At 50.0% G+C, this 15,731-nt stretch overlaps 1 protein-coding gene across 1 annotated transcript in view; it reads left to right on the forward strand.

Annotated features, from left to right (window-relative positions):
* Positions 1 to 14,212, forward strand: part of LGR6 (leucine-rich repeat containing G protein-coupled receptor 6) — a 148,982-nt gene extending 134,770 nt beyond the window's left edge. The window contains exons 13-18 of the mRNA XM_010584747.1: positions 612 to 683; positions 2,315 to 2,386; positions 3,125 to 3,250; positions 5,391 to 5,551; positions 10,993 to 11,073; positions 12,975 to 14,212. Coding sequence (XP_010583049.1) covers positions 612 to 683; positions 2,315 to 2,386; positions 3,125 to 3,250; positions 5,391 to 5,551; positions 10,993 to 11,073; positions 12,975 to 14,212 — 1,750 coding nt within the window. The remainder of the gene's footprint in view (positions 1 to 611; positions 684 to 2,314; positions 2,387 to 3,124; positions 3,251 to 5,390; positions 5,552 to 10,992; positions 11,074 to 12,974) is intronic.
* The last annotated feature ends 1,519 nt before the right edge of the window (positions 14,213 to 15,731 follow it).

Consider the following 15,731-nt stretch of genomic DNA (forward strand, 5'->3'; position numbering starts at 1 on the left):
GCCCCCTCCCCTGCTCTGGGGAGTGCAGGAGGCTGCTGGAAGGGAGATGTGCAGGGGCTGAGGCACTTCATGAAATTACATGTGCAGGATGTGGACAGTGGGTTCAGCAAGGCATCAGGATTTTTCTTCATAAAAACCTGAGATGCCTTCAGCCCTCAAACCCCCTTCATCATCACCAAGGCAAAAGGCAGCACCATGTAGTCCTTCCCAAAGGGTCACTCAGAGCTGTTTGCTGACTCACTGGCTCCGAGATCTCCTCTTTTGCTCTGGACGAAGCAGTCTGAAGGCTTAGGGTGGAGCAGAGTGGGAAACCAGCATGGCTTTGGAGATAATGAGGCACCTTTAACCACTGCACATCAATGGCACTTTACTGTGCCATGATGGCATCAAAAGGAGAGGCTGGCTGAGCGCTGGAACAGCCCATAGGAGAGAATGGCTTTGAGCTGTTCTGTTGCTCATCCTGTTTACCCCTTGAAGTTAGAGTAGGCCTCCCAAGCGCAAATGACAACTTCCACTGTGACAGTTTGCATCTGCTGCCATGGGACAAAGATCCCTACAAAGTACGAATGCTGCCTTCAGGTATTTTCTCAAACCAGTTTCTGTTTTGTCAGTGGTCTCCAGCACAACAGGATCCATGAAATCAGAGCAGACACCTTTATGCAGCTGATGGCCCTGCGCTCCATGTAAGTATTGTCTGGCAGGGGGAACAACTGGGCTTTTTGCTGGGGGAAGGGGAACTGTGAGCACCCAGCCAGGCCAGTGTGGAGTTTCCCAACCCCACCCCCTCTGCCTCTGCTGGGAGGCTTTACCATCTAGTCCCTCTTCCACTTCCCCTTACAAAAGAACAGGGCACAAACCTTCCCTCTGGCTTCCTTTCTGCATGTAGACAACCACTGTAAACAAACTTATTACCTGCCAGCCTTCCTGCCCACATATGCGGACACTCCACACCACACTCTCTAACCACATGCTGCAACTTGTGCGTTGCACAGCACACATTACTGAGACCTGCCTCCTAAATGCCCATGCAGACACGGACTCATGGCAAGGATTTACCATGGTGTGCATGAGCTCTAGCACCCCTTTCCATACACATGCTAATCCTTGCCTATGCACTCCTGGAACACCCGGCAGAACATCCCATTTGATTTGGGACTGTCTCCCCACAACTCAAAAGCATATGTTGGATGTATTAAGTGCACACAAGCATGCACATATCATACATGCATAGTGACCGTGCAGTAGACAGCCCACTTAAGTGCTTGGTACCTTTGAGAAGCTAGTAAGGCTCCGTAGGGCATGATTCTCCCTGTGACACTTAGGAAGAGCCCTTTAAGTGCTGATGGTCTTTATCTGAGGTTGTTTTAGGAAGTGAACTGAATCGCATAAAAGCTTTTTCCTATGGTGCAGCAATTTGAGTGTCATTTAATAGGCCAGCATTCCTAGAGATCCCATGAGTGTCACGTACACGATGTTTATAACTGCACAGGAACACTCACATATTACATGTAACACTACAGACAAGCATGCAAATATGAGCATGCTACTGCCACACTATAGTCACACAAACATACCGCTGAGCGTGTAAGCTCTATCATTTGCCTTTGGGTATGTTCTGGGTCCCTGTGGGAAGGATTCATCTCACACAACTTCAGCCTTTTGCAGTGTGATGCACATATCTGGGCACTTGGCTCCCTTCAGAGCTGGAGAGATGAACATATATGTAGGAGATTGCTTGTGTAGTCAGCCTTAGGAGAAGAAAAGCTTCCTAATATGCTGGTTCCTCTCTGCTGATAACAGAGGGAGTTGAGCCCTCTAGCTCAGATGGAAGCAGAGCTTATGGAGGAACCTCAATGAATCCAAGCGAACTTTACATGACAGGAGACACTCTAAGATGACCTTGGTTCACTTTCCACACAGCCCCTGACCCTATCTGCCCTTGCCTGGGCACCCAGCACTGTGACCACATCAGGGATGCTCTGGCACTAAGGCATAACCTGTCTACTGCTCTGAGGTTTAGTATGTTAGCATAAAATCCCCAAATTTACAGAAATGAACCCAGAAAGGATCCTTTCCCATTGGTCTCAGTGGAGGAGCTCCTGCAAGGCAAACTCTTGTGCTCTCTGTTAGAAACCACCCATATATAGACCCAAACATATTTATCTCCAGGGAGCTGCAATGAGACAGAACTTGCTGCTGACCAAGGGGCTACATATCCCACATTTTCTTGCATCCAACCCCTTGACCAGGCCGGTGTCAGAAGCTTCACTGCCCTGCTCTGCACCCCTCTTACTGGCATGTCCTTGCCTTGCAGAGACCTGAGCTGGAATTACATCCAGTTTATTCACCCTGAAGCCTTTGTGACCCTGCACTCTCTCACCAAGCTGTAAGTTGCAGTGATATTTCTTTCAGAGTGGGCCATGGAGACCAGGTATCTGAGGACCTCAGACTGACTCACCAAGCTACCAGGACACCTGGCATTTAGATATCAGAAGGCTGCAGTGCTGAGGTGCATGTCTCAGCACTAACATGGGCAGACCAAATCCCAAGGCTTCCTATCAATATTAAAGGGATGATGAAAGCACAGAAGAGGCCATTTTCAAGATGCTCTCACCCTGAACACTTAAACCTCTACTTTCTGATGCTTTCATAAGTGCCTTAGTTGCCTTTATGAAAGCATGAAAGATGCTTTCTGAAAGATCAGCATGATAGACCATTTCAGCAAGAGTCATTGCAGATCATCTTTGCTGGTTCTGGAGGGGCCCCAGTCCTCAGCCCCCTCACTAAGACTCTTGGGTATTTTATGGGCTGGGAGTTGCAGTCATACCTGACCTATTATGGGGGAAGTGGTGGGGGAAGAGATGCATGGGGCAGATATGTGCACAGGGAGGTAGATACTACCCAGAAATTTCAGCGTGGGCATTAACACTCGCCCCTCATTTTCCCCAGGGATTGCAGCATCAATCCATTTATCTCCAGAGGATCTTGGTCCCCGTGCAGCACCCAGCCCCATTTCAGCATCATGTTTGAGGGAGCAATCAAGGCAGGCAGCCTCTGCTTGGCTGAGATAGCACTAGCAGCAAAACACTGACCGCAGTCTCCCTCTCTGCTTTCCCTTCATCAGGGACTTGACTGATAACCGGCTGGTCACGCTGCCTCTGGATGGTTTGGGTGGACTGACTTATCTGAAGCTCCAAGGCAACCCAGCTCTCTCTGAGCCCTTCACCAAGGAGAGCTTCCCCAAAATGAGGTACTGGTGGTGGTGGCTCTTTCACTTCTGGCACTCAGCACAGCCTGTATTTGCTTACAGCAATCAGCCTTCTGCTTTCCTTGTTTATCTCACGCTTTCCTCCATCCTTTTAGGCCAATAGGTTGAGGAAGCTTCATCTGCTGCTAACGTGCCTCATCTTTTAAAGTCTTCCACAGGAGAGTGGTGATGCATTCCTGGGCCTGCCACCCCCACCCCAAACACACACACAAGTGGAAAGCACAGAGTGGGCCCAGCTCAGGGCTCCTCTCAATGGAAAACATTCCCAGAAGCCAGTCCTAGCTAATGACATCCAGCTTTCCTTCAGTAAACTCTGTTTGTGTGGCCGTGTCTTGTCTGCTATGGATTAATGAGGAGCCTGAAGGGGTCAAACTGAGCAAGATGAGGCTGCAAAAGGCTTGGAGCACAGTATCACACTGCAGGCTCTGGCTGTCCTGACCCTCCCTTGGTGGTGGGTCTCCAGCATGGCACCTGCCCTCAGGTTGAGGGGCCCATGGCCCAGATGACTCAAATTCCCCTGAGGTGAAGCCATCTTTTGCTTGGGTTTCCCAGCTAGTTCCCTTGGAGCCAAGGATGCATGAGCTGATGCTCCCACTCATCCAGTACAGGTTCCCAAATGCTGGAGCTTCTCAAATTTAGACACCTGCAACTGTGCTGGAGTCACAGGCCCCTGCACCACCATTGGGCTTAATAGCTCAGGTCTGATGAAAAGTGCGGAGCTCTCACTTCGATCTGCCTCAGCAATGGTGCCTACAGGGCTTTCCCTTCTGACTTTTTTCACTCATCATGGCTGGGATCTGTTGCATGACTGGTTTCCAAATGGTAGGGGATCCCAGAAGCTTCTGGAGGGCTTTCCACACCCAAGATGGCAGTCCCTTGTGCAGAGTGGGTCAAGTTCAGCACTTCCAGGGGTGTGTCTCCTCTAAACTAATTCCATTGACATCTGTGGAGCTGGTTTGGATTTGTACCAGAGAGACTGAGTCTGCAGGAGTGGTTCATTGAACCACGCCAGGCAATGGACCCATTAACATTTCCTAAATTTGGGGGTACTGCCATTAAGTAGTCTTATTTTGGGGGCATATTTCTGGAGGCATCATCTAAGAACAGTTCTTAGCCATCCTAGGAGGACCTGTACCTCCCTACCACCTTTCAATAAGAGGATTTAATTTGGAGCTTATAACAGGAAGCAAGCTTGTATACAGAGTTTCCATAGCCTCCCGGGGCTCAGCCAGAAATGTTTGGGAACTTAAAACAAAAGCATATTTTTAGAATATAGAGTTTCATTGTATTTACTGATCTTGTCAGAAGACCTTAATTGTCTGGAAAACCTGAGGTTCCTTTGCCCTCATCAGCAGTCTTCCTGACTTCGAGCAAAGAAACAGGAGTTTGCTGTCTTTGAAGAAAACGCAGTTGCTGACTGATAGCCTGGTATTTCATCTAGATGATGTTCAGCTGCTGTTTAATTAACCTCATAATATATGCTATAATTAACAACTAACAATTCTACTTTCAAGTAGAAATCAGACATACTAAAATAACTTGCTACACTTGAGAGACCTGAGATTTTCCTGCCTGAGCTGGCAGGGTTGAGCCACACTCATGGAACTGAAGTTTGGAGGTGCCTCTCTGACCTTCAGAAACTAGCAAGGGGGACCTTGCACTTGCTCAAGCTCTCAGGAAGTTACTCACCTTGAACAAAAGAATGGATGCCCAGCAAAAAATGTCCTTGGGGTAAAAAAAAGAAGACTCCACATGCACGTGGCATATTGCTAGAGGGCATGGGAAAGAGAAGCTAATTCAGTCTAGAGAGAACTGCAGAAAGTTTTTAGGAATTATCCAGGAACTTTGGTGCAGTTTCCAAACCTGCTGTTTGACAACATTCTATTGACAGACAATGTCTTAAGTGCCAGAAGTGGGGCAGTGCAGAGACATCATGGGGTGACTTGGGTCCACACTCTGTCCTACGTGGAGTCCTTCACCAGAGCAAAGTCCTGTTCCAACATAACCATCACCTGACAGACTGGCTTTTGTTACATATCGAAATTAAGCAAAAAGTGCAAAGCAATGGAGAGTCAGGTCATGAAAGCAATGCACCTCAAAGTTCTGCTTTCCCCCTTTGCAGAGTCCTCGAGGTACCTTATGCCTACCAGTGCTGTGCCTATGGAAGCTGCAGCAGCTTCTTCAAGATGTCCAACCAATGGCAGGCAGAAGACATGAGCCCTGAGGAGGACGATCCCCACAAGAGGACCATGGAATTGTTTCCAGGTCATGCTGATAATCACTGTAAGTAAACTGGGCTGAATGGTGATCAATCCATGGGCAGGGCCATGCTGCGAGCTAGTATGCGGTCCTACTGCTAGCCATGGAGTTACCCCTGCCTCAGGGAAGGCAGACTGATCCTTCTCCAGCTCTAGTGGCCAGTTGTTGTGAATGGGCTTCAGTTAGTGTCACTGCATTGGAGAGAGCTGATCTGGCACATCCAAACCTTCACAATCTAACAGAAAGATCTGGCAGTCCTCAACAGCATGGACACGTTTGCTAATTTGGCCTTGCTGACTATAGAGGGAGGCTACCCAAGTTGGCTACTGAAAGGTGGCTTGGTCATTAGACTTCTGGGCAGTTCGGAGCCTTTGGCAGGACCCTAGGATTAATCTGAATAAGAGAAGGAACTCAAAGAACTGGAATGTGCAGCTGGCTGGAGACAGAGACCTATGTCTGTGCTACTTTTGTGCACATACCCTGATGCTACAGCAAAGGTCAGGGTTAGGTATGAACAAAAGGACACGTTTGGGAAATATGATGAGCTCAGCACAGGGGCTAGCCTATGCAGGGCAGAAATGGCTCCACAGTTAGAGATAAGCAGCGCTTTCTGTTCAAGAGTCAATTTATTCTGTGCTCTAAGTCACTTCTGCAAAGACCTCCATGAAATCTATTGCACGAGGCCAGCAGAGGAGTGTGCAAAGCACACCACCTGCACCCACAGACTCACAGCACAACAGCAGCTCCAAGAGGAAAGCTGGTGTGATCCCTTTGCAAGAGAATCTCAGAATAATGTGAAGAAAAGCATGAGCCCCTTTGCTTCCTCTGTAACTGCTGGAGAGTGGAAATAGCATTTCAGGACACAGCTTGGATACTGCCTTTGTTTATATGTTTGCCCTGTAGGCAAAACCACATCATGCTGTGTGCCTGTAGGAGATGGGGAGAGGGCTTGAGTCCCTGGGGAGTGCTTGACTCACCTGCTCCCAGCAGGACCGTGCACCCAGCCATAACCAGGGGCTCTGCAGGATCTCCTCCTGCATCCTAAGCAGGCAGGACTAGATCTGGAGACAGATATTGACCCAGAGCAGTTGGGTTCTCTGTGTTACAGCAGTGATGGGAGGCAGGATGACCCAGACACTTTATGACACAGCCAGCGAGTGAGTCACAAGCCCTGCATCCCTGCTCCTGCCATCTGCCCTGCCCTGATCCTTCACAGACTAAGAATAAGCTTTAGCAATGTATAAAGTCCAGCCAGAGGCTAACAAGTGTGATTCCTACCAGCATGATGTGGCTCCTGGAAGCATGGTAGACTTGGTGGTTACACTGGGCAGACAGTACAAAGGAGCCATATGTTACGGTCATTGCTGCAGGAATTTCTTCTTGGTTGGGTCAGTTTTTCCATCATTAATGCAGCCCATACTTTAACGGTCCTTGTGCTTATAGTTGGGGTGTTTGCTCAGCAAATTACAGCATCTGTGAAAAGACCTGGTTTGCCGCCAGGGCCCATAGTACTGCTTACAGACCTGCTTTTGCTGGGCATCAAAGCGTTTGGTGTCTCAAACAATATTCTCTCCTGGCCCTGTTAGCAGACCACTACCTACTAAAGACTCCCAGGCCTCCAAGACAGTCTCAGCCTCATGAATTATATGTGTATTGATGACATATTGGGACCAGAGGGGAATACTGACTGATTCTAAGATGTGCCAGATGAGACTATTAGCAGCTCATAAAGGCTCACATTCTCAGATCTTAAGCACTGGGTTTGTCTTGAAATATCAAACCACAGAGGTGCAAATGTGAAACGCACAAGAACATACTTTCTTACTGTGTGCGGCTTTTGCAGATGACTCTCCTTATAATTCAGCAATGCATGGTCTAGTCTTGACAATGAAGTTTTATGATATTGCTATTTTACTTAATTAATTGTTGCTTTATTTCTGTCCCCAGTGCTTCCTTTCTGATGGCCACCAGTGGTATTTAGCTGTGTTATATGAATCTTGTAACACTTCCTCATTAAAAAGGAAAAGAGCTCCTAAACATTCCTTCCATGCAAGAGATAAAGTGGCTTCATTAAAAGAAAATAATTCAGGGCTCTGTCCCTGCACTGTACAGCCAGGCTCATCAGGGTGCTTGCATGCTGTGGAAGAACTTGTGAGAGGGATGGGGCATGCTTCCAGATAGCCATGTCCTCTCAGCCTTGCATAGTGCTTCCAACAAGGCACTGAGGAGCCCTTTACAAAAAAGTCCGCAGAACCTCACAGCCAGGCGGTGAAAGGCGACTTGTCCCAGGCAGCCATGTAGGGGCGAGAAATGGGTCCCTGGTGGCACATCCCTGCTCCAGCAGCCAGGCAATGCTGCCTCCCACAGTGTGTTCCACTCCTGCATCCAGCATCCATCCCTCAGTCAAGCCCAGCACCCAAGAGACTGTCTGACTCCAGCCACAGAGTGCACACGGTGCCATGCTCCCCAGAGCCAGCTCAGCTCTTTCCCATCCTCCCAGGGCCCCCGATGACCAGGAACCCCCCAGACATCACCCAAGTGTGTCCATTCACATCTGAGTAACAGCCACCCAAAGCCCAAAGGAGTGTAGTTAGTGCATGTCTCATCACTCTGTCACCTTGTCACTACGGATATTTAAGGTCCTGTGGCCAAATTTTTTGGTGCTTGGGATATGCCTCTTTGGATTATAGTTGGTGGCATTTAGCAGATACCCCCTGCTCCAAGCCTGTCCCATGTGGCTGGGCAGCACCTCAAAGATGGCTCAGGGGCTTGTCATACAGGACATCCACCCAACACTCTCCAGCAGCTCACTCCTTCCACCCTCCCGAAACTGGCTGCAGAGGGAGAACAGGCAAAGTGCAAGTACTAACCATTGCCATGGGGCACTTCCATCACAGTGCCAGCACTCCCCTTCAGGCCCACTGGTTTGAGGATAGAAAGGGATGTATTTACTTACAAACATATGTTGGCAATAATGGAACAAAGCTATAGAAAGCAAGAAAAGAACACACTGGGATGGTTATCCTTGACAATAGGACACTGCTTTACCCAGTCCAGCATCTCCATTAGCTTGTAAAGATGACTAATTAACTTTTGCAACCATCCAGCAAACCCTGGAGGGTCCTTAGAGCTACACTTTTCCTGCTTCTGTCATTCAAAAAGGCTACTCAAGTCCTGCAAAAAGCACCTGCCCAGGCCCCTTACAGCCACCCATGCACTAACTCTGAGGGAGAGAGCAATTATCTGCAAACCCCACATGGGGACTGCTCTGGCTAAGGCAGACAGTACTAAAGGGGAAGAATCATCCAGCCCACTGGTTTTTGTTCTACCCTTTCTCCAGTATTTCTCCTCCTCTCCTTCTGACTTCGGTGTTGGTACAGCTATCTGAGAACAATTTTTCACGGAAAGGGCACTACTAGCAAAGTGGGGTTTTTCCATAAGGCCTCAGAAAGTGGAGGCACCTTAGCAAAATTCAAATAAATAAGAGCTACTTCAAAAACAATGTAGTCTGCCTTGCTAGAACACAACAGTCATTTTCTTTTCTCTACAGTTCGCAGGCTGGAAGAAGTACTGATTTCCAGCAGAGAGGTACATTTTCTGCTTTGAATCCCACTGTGCTGCCAAGGATTGCTTTGCAATTCACAGCTAGCTCAGTAGTCCAGGCAAAACAAAAGATCTCTCCTTCACTTCATGCAAATGTTTAACCTACGCTTAAAAACAGCCTTTGTGCATTCTGGCCCTTTGAAGAGAAAAGTGGGGGCGGGGGGGCAGATTACACTTTAACATTACCATGGGTTGAGTGGCAGGGGGGCACAGAAAGTGCAAGTCTCCGCATTTATTTGAGTATTATGACTGCACATCACAGCCTCCACACTGTGGATGGAAAAGACACTGGAGATTTATAAGACTATAAAATACAAGGAGGAAATATTTTTCCATCCCACTGTGAGTGTTTTCTTGCCAGACTCCAAAGCAGCAGTAATATTTCAACTTTTATACAGACAGATTTAAAAAATGGCATTTTTTTCCAAAGCTCACTGAAGCCGAGAAAGCCACAATGCTTGTCAGGAGGCACTAAAGATAGCACATTATTTGTCATCATTCTTTAATCAATTAATCCCGGTCATATTTTCAAACACAGGCAAGGAGCAGACCTCATGAGAGGCACCATTTCTAAACAGATTAGGCAACTAAATGCCACTTAGGTTAGCCATATCTTCAGCACTGTGGAAACTTGCCTTCCTGGCCAGTGTCTGAGCTGCCAGGTGCACACCTGGGCACCAGCATCAGTCCATATCATCCAAGGGAGAGTTCATCCCACAGCCACAGATCCAGCTCCCTAGCTAGTGGGCTGCAGCAAGAAAAAAACATGTCCTTTCCCCTTCCTCCCGCCCACAGAAAACCCTCCAAAGATCTCCACTGGGAGCACAAGGCTGTGCTGGTGCCATGGGTGGGGATGGTGCAGTGGGACAGCAGCTGTCCTCACTGTGTCACAGTGCTGTGAATCAGAGGTAGTTTGAGAAGAGGAATAAGGAACAGAGCAGAAAAGCATGTCTTGGATTAGATTAACAGGATGCCATTCTCCTTGGTGATGAACTACACCTACAGGCCATCGAAAACACAGCTGAGCTCTCAGCCCCATTCTCTTCCAGCAGCTTCTCCTTCAGCCAGGGAGTGTCTGCCCGACCCTCAGAGAGCCCAAGCCTGGCTCAGGGTGCAGCTGCCAGCATGATGAGGATGCTGGCCCTGCAGGCTGGGTTCTGAGGGCAGTGCAGTCTGGTTGCATAAACCCTACAGATCCAAAGCCTGCAGGCATGGGCAATCAGTCTGTCTTTAAGCAAATTCAGGAATGGGAATGTCCAGGGTTAAAAACAGGGCACCACAGTCCCAAGAAATCATAGGACATAAAATAAAGCAATAAATGTTGGGTTCTCTTGTGTTTTTGCTTCTGAGCCTTTTGGTGGTGGTGGTTGCTGACAAACAAGTTGCGCTGCAAGTAGAGGCTAATGGCTCTCTCTGAACAAAGCTCCAAAGTCCTTGTTGATGAACTAACGTTGGACAAAGCCTGCCCAGAAAGCTTCGAAGATGCATTTGAAGGCTTTGTTTTCTATAACCACATAGACTAGAGTATTTCTTTATTTTTAATAAAGCATGCTAGGGAGGAGGGATCTGCAGTCACACAACTCTGGGATCTGGGGCTCTTACACTTCAAATGTTGGGAGTAACCTAAAAACATGGGGGTTGGCCACATTGCAACCTACCAATGTTTACAAGGCCTTCTCCCTCTACAGCAGTGACTGCAGGGGACAAACTGGACACCAGCAGCTACTTTGAACTTGTAGGCTGGGAACTGGCTGGGGAGGTCTGGGTTGAGGACAGGCAGTGGGAAAAGCTTCTGGCCCAGTTAGCCCTGATGGCCCTGCTTGTTCTTCTCTGAGCACCGTTTCTCATTGTTTTCTCCCCAGATGACTTAGATGCAGATGACCTCCAGCTGGACCTTGAGGAATCAAAGTTGCACCCCACTATTCAGTGCACGCCAAGCCCCGGTGAGCAGCCAGGGAAACCCTTTGAACAAAGCTGGGATACTTTGAGCTTCTCTAAATCCCCAGGATCCCACAACCCTTCCTGCAGTGTCTCATAGATGTGCACATCAGAAGCCTAAATGGTTGGGCTTTGGCCAAACTGGGGACAAGTGAGGAGTTCCTTCTCCCACTCGGAGGCAGCTGCCCTCCTATGAGGAGAGGACAAGGTAATGGTATCCCTGACCAGGAATCCCAGGTATCACCAGCTCCTCCATCCACCAAACTGCCCACAGTCAGACTCTGTCTTTCAAGAAGTTCCTGTTCCCTTGCAACTTTTACTTTGCTTTGTCCCAGCCAGCCCAGAATATTGCACGACAAGACCTTGTCCTTGATCTCCTGATCATACTTGCGGCACTGCAAACTGCAGGGGTACTTTACTCTGTCTCCTGAGAAAGGGAGAGAAGTGAGGTGCTGGACTGCACCCAGCCACTTTCTCCTTACTTCCATCAACAACATGCCAGCAGGCACAGGCTGGCTGGGACATGAGGAAGCTGCCTTCTGATTTTGTCCCCATTCACAGCTCAGTGGTATGTTACACAAGCACAACTGGAGGCTGGAGAGGCCTGGCTCCATCCAGGCTGCTGTGGGACACTGGCAAGGATGGAGTTTTCACCAGCTGTCCCACTGAGTTTGCTGCAAAAGAGACAAGAAGGAACAAGATTTTAGCAGAGGGCATGCCCTGCTGCCTGGGTACAGAGTTGCTGGCTCTCTGAGGAAAGCCAGCCGAAGACCTCCACGCTTTTTGAGCCGAACAAGATTTCCCAATGTCCTTTAACATCTTTTGTTCTCAACCGCCTAAAACTTGGCCTGTCCTGTTTCTGGTTTTGCTGAGCTCCCACCCTGAGCCCCTCACTGTAACATCCATATCCCTCCCACATGCAACTCTGTCTCATTGCACTGTCTCTGCTCCGTCTCTTCTTTTCCCTTTGGCAAACAGCATCCACCACCAGTCCCCTTTTTACCCCTCCATGACCTTCCCTTATTCACTCCTCCTTCTCCCCATATCCATCCTCCACCATTCTTTCTCCTGACATCCTCCCACATTCTCCTTGCTCAGGCTCCTCTGTCCCTTCCCTGCCACCCCAGCTCCCTCCAGCTCTTCCTTGACCCTGTTATCTCTCCCTCCTGCTCTAACACTTCATCTCATCTTGGCCATCCCCTCTGTGCAGAGGTCATTCATACAGAAACAGTAAGACACCACTTAGCCAAGGTCTTGAGTAGAAGGGCAGAGGTTGGCAATATCAGAGCAGGATGCAGCATCCTGACATCTCTCGCACATCTCCACACCACTAACTCCAAGATCCCAGGCGTATGTGAGAAGAAGCAGCTAACGGCAGAGTGGCCCAAATGCCAAGCTGACACCAGGAGTGTTAGTGGGTCTGGAGTCCCACAGAAATGTGGTTCATTGTGGTCATGAGCTCTTTTGGGCAAATGCCTACCTGGAGCTCAGACTCTGCCCCATTGACCAGTGTAGGGCAGGTGGGACATGAGAGCAAAAAGGCTTTGCCATACATACAGTCATGGGGTGGCAATGCCAGCCCCCAACCTGTTTACATTTTAGGAGCTCTGATAAGTTTGCCATTTCTCACATTTCCCATATGACCTCTCCCTGTACCTCATTTCTGCCCTATACAAGATCTGAGGAGATGCCCGAGGCACACCAGTGTGAGCACAGGAGTGTAGGGATGGAGCCAAGAGGCAGCTGCAGAAAAGGGCAGACAAAGTTGTATGCTCCTTTCCAGCCCTCAGCATTCAAGGGGCTGGTGGGGTCAGAAAAGGGCTAGGACCTGGCCACTGCTCTGAGCAGCACCACTAGAGTGAAACGGTCTATTCTGGGTATAACTTTGGGGTTTGTTTTCTTCCAGGTCCCTTCAAGCCTTGTGATCATTTGTTTGAAAGCTGGATCATCCGCCTGGGAGTCTGGGTCATTGTTCTGGTCTCGGTGCTCTGCAACGGGCTGGTCATTCTGGCTGTCTTTGCCTCTCCCAGCTACCTCTCTCCGGTTAAGTTCATCATCGGCTCCATAGCTGGAGCCAACATGCTGACTGGTATTTCCTGCAGTATGCTGGCTCTCGTTGACGCCCTGACCTACAGCCAGTTTGCCAAATATGGTGCCAGGTGGGAGACCGGTGCAGGCTGCAGGGTGACGGGATTCCTGTCAGTGTTTGCCTCTGAGGCTGCCATCTTTCTGCTGACATTGGCTGCCGTGCAGTGCAGCATTTCAGTCTCCTGTGTGCGGGGCTATGGAAAGTCACCCTTCTTAGGCAAGGTCAAGGCTGCTGCCTTTTGCTGCCTGTTGCTGTCTTCTGTGGCTGCCATTCTGCCCCTCTTCTCCATTGGGGAATATGGAGCATCCCCTCTCTGCCTCCCGTATCCCATCCCAGATGGGAAACCCACCACCCTGGGCTTCACTGTGGCCTTGGTGATGACAAACATGCTCTGCTTCCTGACTATCACAGGCACCTACATCCGACTCTACTGCAACCTGCTGAAGGGGGAGTTCAGCGCTGTCTGGGACTGTGCCATGGTCAAGCATGTGGCCTGGCTGATCTTCACCAACTGCCTCCTCTACTGCCCAGTGGCCTTCCTCACTTTCTCTTCCATGCTCAACCTCTTCCTCATCACCCCAGAGGTCATCAAATCCATCCTCCTTGTGGTCCTGCCCCTGCCTGCCTGCCTAAACCCCTTGCTCTACCTGCTCTTCAACCCCCACTTCAGAGATGACCTCCGCCTGCTGAGGCAGAAGGGCCAGGACAAGGGGAGCTACCCCCAGTCCTGCGGGGTCGATGACATGGAGAAAAGCTCCTATGACTCCACCCAGGCTCTGGTGAGCTTCTCCGACATTGACCACATATTTGAGACACCTGATTCCCTGGGAGTGCACCCCATTCTCGACAGCTACAGCTTCCCCTCCATGACACTCATCCCCTGCCAGCAAAGGGTGGGCACCAGGGGGAAGGAGAGGGGCTTCTCTGAGCATTGTCCCTGCCTCAATGACAGTGAGGTGCTGATCACTTCAGAGAGCCGAGATCCAGCCAGCAGCAGCCTCCGGATAACCTTCTTTCCCTCCCCACCCACACCACCCTACACGTCTCACTTATAAACCTCCTCTGAGTAGCCGTGCCAAACAGCCCCACACCACACACTGAGGGCCAGCCCCAGCGCTGGGTGGCCAGCAAGCTGACAGCAGGCTGCTCCATGTAAAGTACCAGTACAACCCATCTACCCTTACCCCCCATCATATCTGCCTGGGCAACAGGCACCGCTCTGCCAGCTGCCACATGCCTGGAAGGGCTCTGACTGACCTCCAGATACTCAAGGCTGGACATGGGAGGAGATAAACCCTTTGCGCAAGTGTTTCTCCTACTAGGGACTGCCTTGGAGAGAGCCCCATTAGCTCAGGAGATGGGCCAGGGAGACCCTCATCATCATCATCCTGCAGCATCGCAAGCCAGGAGGAGCCTGCAGCAAAGCCAAGCATGTCTTCTCAAGGCAGAGATGTCTTAGCAAGCCAAAGCCATTGCTCTGTGGCAGGAACACATGGAAATGGCCAACTGCAATGACATGGCCACCTATAGGGACCTCAAGCCTTGTCCTCAAGGGTCCTCCACAGGTCCTACAGACCCCTGGAAACGGTCTTGTGTCTGCCCCATGACATCGACTGGAAGAGCAGAAGTGGGTTAAAAGCAGTGTATCCATGTGTGCACCTGAGGTTTGGACCACCTCTGTTTTGGGAGGCTCGGCTTCATCCACTGGGAGCCTCATGGGTTGGGCAGGACCCCAACTTTCAGCAGATACCAGGAGCTGGGAATGCTTAGACCATCTTTCAATCTGACCCACAGTGTCTGACAAGGGGTCTCTGAACCCCAAGGCAGCCAAATCCAAACACCTCTCTGGAGAAACCTATGTGCTTTGCCTGAGGTCACTCAGCAGCACCTGGCCAAGGCACCCAAGGGAACACCGGGCTGCCTCCACCCTCATTGCTCTCTCCACCTTCACACGCTGTAGCACACCTGGGGCACTCCTGTCTGTACTCACCTGGCTCCTGGTCAGGCGCAGTGAAAATGGGCTCTGGCTCCCTCACTGCCCCAAAACCTCACTCCTGGAAGAGGCTGTTGGTTCTTGGGTACATGTCCCCCATACAGAATAGCCATACTGGGGGCTGCATTTGCCCTCCCCTATTTTAAGGGCAGCTTGTATAGAAGGAGGGAACAGAAATCAGCCTTGTGGGATGATGGTATCAGGAGGACACAGGCCACTTGGAACAGTCTCAGATTTGCCCCCTGCAGCTCAGGGATCTCCCAAATCCATCCTCTCCATCACAAACCCTCCCACTGCCACCCAATGCAGCAGGGAGCCCCACAGTCAGAGCTCAGGCCCTGGGCAAAGCTTTGGTTCTGCTGACACTACTGCAGCTGTATATCATTGATTCTTGTGAGATAATAAATGAGCCCCGTTGCTGATCAGTGGCTGGCTTCTGTCCTCTTGCATGTGAAAAGCACCTTGTTGGTTCATTCAGTGGCTGACTGCCTGCCTCTCCCAGCCAAGCTGGGCTGCTGTAGCTTGGATATTGTCTGTATTGCCTGAGTGAGGACTGGGAAATTGCATTGTGTCCACATGAG

This window comes from Haliaeetus leucocephalus, unplaced genomic scaffold (assembly GCF_000737465.1).
Source record: "Haliaeetus leucocephalus isolate CR32 unplaced genomic scaffold, Haliaeetus_leucocephalus-4.0 Scaffold1000, whole genome shotgun sequence".
Classification (NCBI taxonomy): Eukaryota; Metazoa; Chordata; class Aves; order Accipitriformes; family Accipitridae; genus Haliaeetus; species Haliaeetus leucocephalus.